Here is an 8,859-nt window from a genome sequence, read left to right on the forward strand (position 1 = left end):
ACAAAATGTCTGTTAGTTTACTATTCTAGTGGGGACCAACAACATGTCCCCAGTTGGACAAAATGTCTGTTAGTTTACTATTCTAGTGGGGACCAACAACATGTCCCCAGTTGGACAAAATGTATGTTGGTTTACTATTCTAGTGGGGACCAACAACATGTCCCCAGTTGGACAAAATGTATGTTGGTTTACTATTCTAGTGGGGACCAACAACATGTCCTCAGTTGGACAAAATGTCTGTTAGTTTACTATTCTAGTGGGGACCAACAACATGTCCCCAGTTGGACAAAATGTCTGTTGGTTTACTATTCTAGTGGGGACCAACAACATGTCCTCAGTTGGACAAAATGTCTGTTGGTTTACTATTCTAGTGGGGACCAACAACATGTCCCCAGTTGGACAAAATGTCTGTTGGTTTACTATTCTAGTGGGGACCAACAACATGTCCCCAGTTGGACAAAATGTCTGTTAGTTTACTATTCTAGTGGGGACCAACAACATGTCCCCAGTTGGACAAAATGTCTGTTAGTTTACTATTCTAGTGGGGACCAACAACATGTCCCCAGTTGGACAAAATGTCTGTTAGTTTACTATTCTAGTGGGGACCAACAACATGTCCCCAGTTGGACAAAATGTATGTTGGTTTACTATTCTAGTGGGGACCAACAACATGTCCCCAGTTGGACAAAATGTCTGTTGGTTTACTATTCTAGTGGGGACCAACAACATGTCCCCAGTTGGACAAAATGTCTGTTGGTTTACTATTCTAGTGGGGACCAACAACATGTCCCCAGTTGGACAAAATGTCTGTTAGTTTACTATTCTAGTGGGGACCAACAACATGTCCCCAGTTGGACAAAATGTCTGTTAGTTTACTATTCTAGTGGGGACCAACAACATGTCCCCAGTTGGACAAAATGTCTGTTGGTTTACTATTCTAGTGGGGACCAACAACATGTCCCCAGTTGGACAAAATGTCTGTTGGTTTACTATTCTAGTGGGGACCAACAACATGTCCCCAGTTGGACAAAATGTCTGTTAGTTTACTATTCTAGTGGGGACCAACAACATGTCCCCAGTTGGACAAAATGTCTGCTAGTTTACTATTCTAGTGGGGACCAACAACATGTCCCCAGTTGGACAAAATGTCTGTTAGTTTACTATTCTAGTGGGGACCAACAACATGTCCCCAGTTGGACAAAATGTATGTTGGTTTACTATTCTAGTGGGGACCAACAACATGTCCCCAGTTGGACAAAATGTCTGTTGGTTTACTATTCTAGTGGGGACCAACAACATGTCCCCAGTTGGACAAAATGTCTGTTGGTTTACTATTCTAGTGGGGACCAACAACATGTCCCCAGTTGGACAAAATGTATGTTAGTTTACTATTCTAGTGGGGACCAACAACATGTCCCCAGTTGGACAAAATGTCTGTTAGTTTACTATTCTAGTGGGGACCAACAACATGTCCCCAGTTGGACAAAATGTCTGTTGGTTTACTATTCTAGTGGGGACCAACAACATGTCCCCAGTTGGACAAAATGTCTGTTGGTTTACTATTCTAGTGGGGACCAACAACATGTCCCCAGTTGGACAAAATGTCTGTTAGTTTACTATTCTAGTGTGGACATCTTCAGTTTAGTTAAACACGTCCACACATACAGTGCCAATTCAAAGGTTTGGACACACCTACTCATTCAAGGGTTTTTCTTTATTTGTACTATTTTCTACATTGTAGAATAATAGTAAAGACATCAAAACTATGAAATAACACATATGGAATCATGTAGTAACTAAAAACGTGTTTTAAAAAATCTATTTGAGAATCTTCAAAGTAGCCATCCTTTGCCTTGATGACAGCTTTGCACACTCTTGGCATTCTCTCAACTAGCTTCACCTGGAATGCTTTTTCAACAGTCTTGAAGGAGTTCCCACATATGCTGAGCACTTGTTGGCTGCTTTTCCTTCACTCTGTGGTCCAACTCATCCCAAACCATCTCAATTGGGTTGAGGTCAGGTGATTTTGGAGGCCAGGTCATCTGATGCATCACTCCATCACTCTCCTCCTTTGTTAAATAGCCCTTAGACAGCCTGGAGGTGTGTTGGGTCATTGTCCTGTTGAAAAACAAATTATAGTCCCATTAAGCGCAAACGAATTGCTGCAGAATGCTGTGGTAGCCATGCTGGTTAAGTGGGCCTTGAATTCTAAATTAATCACAGTGTTACAAGCAAAGCACCCCCACACCATCACACCTCCTCCTCCATGCTTCACGGTGGGAACCACACATGCAGAGATCATCTGTTCACCTACTCTGCTTCTCACAAAGACACGGCGGTTAGAACCAAAAATCAGACCAAAGGACAGATTTCCACCGGTCTAATGTCCATTGCTTGTGTTTCTTGGCCCAAGCTTGTCTCTTCTTATTGGTGTCCTTTAGTAGTGGTTTCTTTGCAGCAATTTGACCATGAAGGCCTGATTCACAGAGTCTCCTCTGAACAGTTGATGTTGAGATGTGTCTGTTACTTGAACTCTGTGAAGCATTTATTTGGGCTGCAATTTCTGAGGCTGGTAACTCTAATGAACTTATCCTCTGCAGCAGAGGTAACTCTGGGTCTTCCTTTCCTGTGGCGGTCCTCATGAGAGCCAGTTTCATCATAGCGCTTGATGGTTTTTGCAACTGCACTTGAACTGTGGCAAAATATATTTTGATTTGTTTAACACTTTTTTGGTTACTACATGATTCCATATGTGTTATTTCATAGTTTTGATGTCTTTTTTTTTTAAATAAAGAAAAACCTCTCTCAATAACCTCTCTCCTTGTCTTTTAGATGCATGTAGATGTATAATATCAATAACCTCTCTCTTTGTCTCTTTATCATTCTTTCAGATCCTGTCATCGTGTGTCCTGACCTCCCCTGTAAAACTGGTAAGATCATTCTGAGGATTTTCATTCTGATTTTTAATTGTCACATGCCCTAAGGGCTGTGATTAAAGTTGGATTTGAACCCTGAACCTGCTGGTTGAGTGCAGTCCAGTCCAGTACTTAACTCGTTCTCCATACTGTCTCGCTTGGTTTGACATCAGAAAACTTTTAAAGGTTTACATGAGCATGGCAGTCCATCACCTTGAGGCTCTACAATGTCCACATAGTAAGGAAGATAGTTCAACCAGAGATTTGAAGAACTAACGAGTTAGAAAGAGTAGAACTGATAAGCTACATGCTTGGTGGGTGTACCGGAGGCCATATTGGGTGTACCGGAGACCATATTGGGTGTACCGGAGGCCATATTAGGTGTACCGGAGGCCATATTGGAAAGTGACCATTTGGGATGTTGATGCGTCGTGTCGCGTTCTTCCGCCCACCATTCTCCCGCTCGTTGCAGGAGGGGGCGTGCCCGTGCCCGACAGCGTGGCCCCTCCCCCCTGGGAGGAGCTTGCGGAGCAAGGCAGCCCCTCAATGGTCCCTTCGTCAGTCGGGGGCGTAGCCAGCCTGCTGGGCAGCCTACGGGAGCAGCAGTATGGGGTTGGCGTGGCGACCATGGCCTACACGGCTCAGCGGGCTAAGCTAGCTCAGCCAGGCACTGACAGGCAGCAGTGGACCCAGCTGTTCATCGACTCCTTCAGGCTGGTCTACGGAGACATCATGGGAGACCCAGCCAAAGCATTGGGGCTGTGCTAACGGGCTAAAAGTGCTAGCTAGCAAACTAACAACACTAGCTGATGAGCTAATGTTACTGACTGATGCACTAACGATGCTAGCTAATGAGATAACAGTGCTAACTAATGGATTAGGGGTGCTAGCTCTGTGCTTATATTGTCAGCTTAATGCTAATATTGTTAGCTATATGCTCAGTATAAGCTCTGTGCTAATGTTTTATGCTAATATTGTTAGCTATATGCTCAGTGTAAGCTCTGTGCTAATGTTTTATGATAATATTGTTAGCTCTATGCGATCAGTTATAGGTTTTAGCCTAGTAGCCTAATACCGCTTGGAATATTTTAACCATATTAGATTTAAGCACTTTTTGTTAGTTTGCCTATAGCTCTGGGAGGATGCTAACATTGTTAGTTATATGGACAGAGTAGATAAGCTTCAGGCAGGTGGTACGTTTTGCTGCTAACATATCTCTAAGCTTGTTGTTAAGGTGAGTGATTAGCTACTGCTCTGGATCTGGGGGTTTTAAAGCCTGGTTAGTTGGACATTTTAAGACAGTTCAATATTATGTATATGGCTGTGATGTTGAACACATTTACCACTGTGAACCACTCAAATCCCTCAAACCACTTGCTGGATCACTGTATGATTCCTCAAAGACACCGTTTTGCAGTTTTGCACATCGCCATAGTTACAGCAGCCATTTTATTTTTCTGTGAACGTTAGTGTTTGGGTTGGTTATTCGCATTACATGTTAGGCCTATGGGATTATTGGGTATGTGATGGGTAGAGAATTTATTGAATGAACATGATCTGTTGGATAAACCTACATTTAAGTGAATTAAATACATTTAATAAAACAAACAAACGAATAAATAATTGCTTTAAAAAAAAAAAAAAAATTACTCTATCCATCTGGTATTGTTTGGTGTGCATGTGAAGGGGGGTGGTGTTAGACTGGGAAAACAGAGAACGTTTTAAACAGAAGTTTACTGTATTATTTTAGCTCTGAGACTGCAACATGCTTAGCTTCAGCTAAATATAAGTATCATTGGATGAACTATATCCTATAGAGAGAATATCTTAAAGATGTGATCATGTATTTTTTGTTAGAGAGTATATGTTTTCCTTACCTGTCATGTTTGCCTATGTGAAATAAATCATTAGTGCGAAGGGGAACAATGAGTCATGTTGTTGTATCTCTGAGTCCTACTACAACCATCCTTCAGGTCAGCTATGTTACATGTTGTTGTATCTCTGAGTCCTACTACAACCATCCTTCAGGTCAGCTATGTTACATGTTGTTGTATCTCTGAGTCCTACTACAACCATCCTTCAGGTCAGCTATGTTACATGTTGTTGTATCTCTGAGTCCTACTACAACCATCCTTCAGGTCAGCTATGTTACATGTTGTTGTATCTCTGAGTCCTACTACAACCATCCTTCAGGTCAGCTATGTTACATGTTGTTGTATCTCTGAGTCCTACTACAACCATCCTTCAGGTCAGCTATGTTACATGTTGTTGTATCTCTGAGTCCTACTACAACCATCCTTCAGGTCAGCTATGTTACATGTTGTTGTATCTCTGAGTCCTACTACAACGGTCCTTCAGGTCAGCTATGTTACATGTTGTTGTATCTCTGAGTCCTACTACAACCATCCTTCAGGTCAGCTATGTTACAGGTCCCAAACAGTCAGTAAAATAGTGTGTGACTGAAACATCACACACAGTATTTTTTCCTGATCAAGACGGTAAAAATATGAGATGTTTTCTTCTTCTTTCATGTTAATCTACCAGGAAGTCTGACAAGACAGACTGAGTGGGAGGGGAGCTAGTAGACTGAGTGGGAGGGGAGCTAGTAGACTGAGTGGGAGGGGGGCTAGTAGACTGAGTGGGAGGGGAGCTAGTAGACTGAGTGGGCGGGGAGCTAGTAGACTGAGTGGGAGGGGAGCTAGTAGACTGAGTGGGAGGGGAGCTAGTAGACTGAGTGGAAGGGGAGCTAGTACACTGAGTGGGAGGGGAGCTAGTAGACTGAGTGGGAGGGGAGCTAGTAGACTGAGTGGGAGGGGAGCTAGTAGACTGAGTGGGAGGGAGCTAGTAGACTGAGTGGGAGGGGAGCTAGTAGACTGAGTGGGCGGGGAGCTAGTAGACTGAGTGGGAGGGGAGCTAGTAGACTGAGTGGGAGGGGAGCTAGTAGACTGAGTGGGAGGGGGGCTAGTAGACTGAGTGGGAGGGGAGCTAGTAGACTGAGTGGGAGGGGAGCTAGTAGACTGAGTGGGAGGGGAGCTAGTAGACTGAGTGGGAGGGTGGCTAGTAGACTGAGTGGGAGGGGGGCTAGTAGACTGAGTGGGAGGGGAGCTAGTAGACTGAGTGGGAGGGGAGCTAGTAGACTGAGGGGGAGGGGAGCTAGTAGACTGAGTGGGAGGGGACCTAGTAGACTGAGTGGGAAGGGAGCTAGTAGACTGAGTGGGAGGGGAGCTAGTAGACTGAGTGGGCGGGGAGCTAGTAGACTGAGTGGGCGGGGATCTAGTAGTCTGAGTGGGCGGGGATCTAGTAGTTTGAGTGGGCGGGGATCTAGTAGTCTGAGTGGGCGGGGATCTAGTAGACTGAGTGGGAGGGGAGCTAGTAGACTGAGTGGGAGGGGAGCTAGTAGACTGAGTGGGAGGGGAGCTAGTAGACTGAGTGGGAGGGGACCTAGTAGACTGAGTGGGAAGGGAGCTAGTAGACTGAGTGGGAGGGGAGCTAGTAGACTGAGTGGGCGGGGAGCTAGTAGACTGAGTGGGCGGGGATCTAGTAGTCTGAGTGGGCGGGGATCTAGTAGTCTGAGTGGGCGGGGATCTAGTAGACTGAGTGGGAGGGGAGCTAGTAGACTGAGTGGGAGGGGAGCTAGTAGACTGAGTGGGAGGGGAGCTAGTAGACTGAGGGGGAGGGGAGCTAGTAGACTGAGTGGGAGGGGAGCTAGTAGACTGAGTGGGAAGGGAGCTAGTAGACTGAGTGGGAGGGGAGCTAGTAGACTGAGTGGGAGGGGAGCTAGTAGACTGAGTGGGAGGGGAGCTAGTAGACTGAGTGGGAGGGGAGCTAGTAGACTGAGTGGGAGGGGAGCTAGTAGACTGAGTGGGTGGGGGAGCTAGTAGACTGAGTGGGAGGGGAGCTAGTAGACTGAGTGGGAGGGGAGCTAGTAGACTGAGTGGGAGGGGAGCTAGTAGACTGAGTGGGAGGGGAGCTAGTAGACTGAGTGGGAGGGGAGCGAGTAGACTGAGTGGGAGGGGAGCTAGTAGACTGAGTGGGAGGGGAGCTAGTAGACTGAGTGGGAGGGGAGCTAGTAGACTGAGTGGGAAGGGAGCTAGTAGACTGAGTGGGAGGGGAGCTAGTAGACTGAGTGGGAGGGGAGCTAGTAGACTGAGTGGGAGGGGAGCTAGTAGACTGAGGGGGAGGGGAGCTAGTAGACTGAGTGGGAGGGGAGCTAGTAGACTGAGTGGGAGGGGAGCTAGTAGACTGAGGGGGAGGGGAGCTAGTAGACTGAGTGGGAGGGGAGCTAGTAGACTGAGTGGGAAGGGAGCTAGTAGACTGAGTGGGAGGGGAGCTAGTAGACTGAGTGGGCGGGGAGCTAGTAGACTGAGTGGGAGGGGAGCTAGTAGACTGAGTGGGAGGGGAGCTAGTAGACTGAGTGGGAGGGGAGCTAGTAGACTGAGTGGGCGGGGAGCTAGTAGACTGAGTGGGAGGGGAGCTAGTAGACTGAGTGGGAGGGGAGCTAGTAGACTGAGTGGGAGGGGAGCGAGTAGACTGAGTGGGAGGGGAGCTAGTAGACTGAGTGGGACGGGAGCTAGTAGACTGAGTGGGAGGGGAGCTAGTAGACTGAGTGGGAGGGGAGCTAGTAGACTGAGTGGGCGGGGAGCTAGTAGACTGAGTGGGAGGGGAGCGAGTAGACTGAGTGGGAGGGGAGCTAGTAGACTGAGTGGGAGGGGAGCTAGTAGACTGAGTGGGAGGGGAGCTAGTAGACTGAGTGGGAGGGGAGCTAGTAGACTGAGTGGGAGGGGAGCTAGTAGACTGAGTGGGAAGGGAGCTAGTAGACTGAGTGGGAGGGGAGCTAGTAGACTGAGTGGGAGGGGAGCTAGTAGACTGAGGGGGAGGGGAGCGAGTAGACTGAGTGGGAGGGGAGCTAGTAGACTGAGTGGGAGGGGAGCTAGTAGACTGAGTGGGAGGGGAGCTAGTAGACTGAGTGGGAGGGGAGCTAGTAGACTGAGTGGGAGGGGAGCTAGTAGACTGAGTGGGTGGGGGAGCTAGTAGACTGAGTGGGAGGGGAGCTAGTAGACTGAGTGGGAGGGGAGCTAGTAGACTGAGTGGGAGGGGAGCTAGTAGACTGAGTGGGAGGGGAGCTAGTAGACTGAGGGGGAGGGGAGCTAGTAGACTGAGTGGGAGGGGAGCTAGTAGACTGAGTGGGAGGGGAGCTAGTAGACTGAGTGGGAGGGGAGCTAGTAGACTGAGTGGGAGGGGAGCTAGTAGACTGAGTGGGAGGGGAGCTAGTAGACTGAGTGGGAAGGGAGCTAGTAGATTGAGTGGGAGGGGAGCTAGTAGACTGAGTGGGAGGGGAGCTAGTAGACTGAGGGGGAGGGGAGCGAGTAGACTGAGTGGGAGGGGAGCTAGTAGACTGAGTGGGAGGGGAGCTAGTAGACTGAGTGGGAGGGGAGCTAGTAGACTGAGTGGGAGGGGAGCTAGTAGACTGAGTGGGAGGGGAGCTAGTAGACTGAGTGGGAGGGGAGCTAGTAGACTGAGTGGGAGGGGAGCTAGTAGACTGAGTGGGAGGGGAGCTAGTAGACTGAGTGGGAGGGGAGCTAGTAGACTGAGTGGGAGGGGAGCTAGTAGACTGAGTGGGAGGGGAGCTAGTAGACTGAGGGGGAGGGGAGCTAGTAGACTGAGTGGGAGGGGAGCTAGTAGACTGAGTGGGAGGGGAGCTAGTAGACTGAGTGGGAGGGGAGCTAGTAGACTGAGTGGGTGGGGAGCTAGTAGACTGAGTGGGAGGGGAGCTAGTAGACTGAGTGGGAGGGGAGCTAGTAGACTGAGTGGGAGGGGAGCTAGTAGACTGAGTGGGAGGGGAGCTAGTAGACTGAGTGGGAGGGGAGCTAGTAGACTGAGTGGGTGGGGGAGCTAGTAGACTGAGGGGGAGGGGAGCTAGTAGACTGAGTGGGAAGGGAGCTAG

General features: G+C 48.4%; 1 protein-coding gene across 1 annotated transcript in view; it reads left to right on the top strand.

Annotated features, from left to right (window-relative positions):
* The window catches only part of LOC120056208 (collagen alpha-2(VI) chain-like), a 48,652-nt gene extending 44,082 nt beyond the window's left edge, over positions 1-4,570 (top strand). The window contains exons 26-27 of the mRNA XM_039004451.1: positions 2,892-2,930; positions 3,388-4,570. Of these exons, the coding sequence (XP_038860379.1) occupies positions 2,892-2,930; positions 3,388-3,683 (335 nt within the window). The 3' untranslated portion in view covers positions 3,684-4,570. The remainder of the gene's footprint in view (positions 1-2,891; positions 2,931-3,387) is intronic.
* The last annotated feature ends 4,289 nt before the right edge of the window (positions 4,571-8,859 follow it).

This window comes from Salvelinus namaycush, chromosome 11 (genome assembly GCF_016432855.1).
Source record: "Salvelinus namaycush isolate Seneca chromosome 11, SaNama_1.0, whole genome shotgun sequence".
Lineage (NCBI taxonomy): Eukaryota > Metazoa > Chordata > Actinopteri > Salmoniformes > Salmonidae > Salvelinus > Salvelinus namaycush.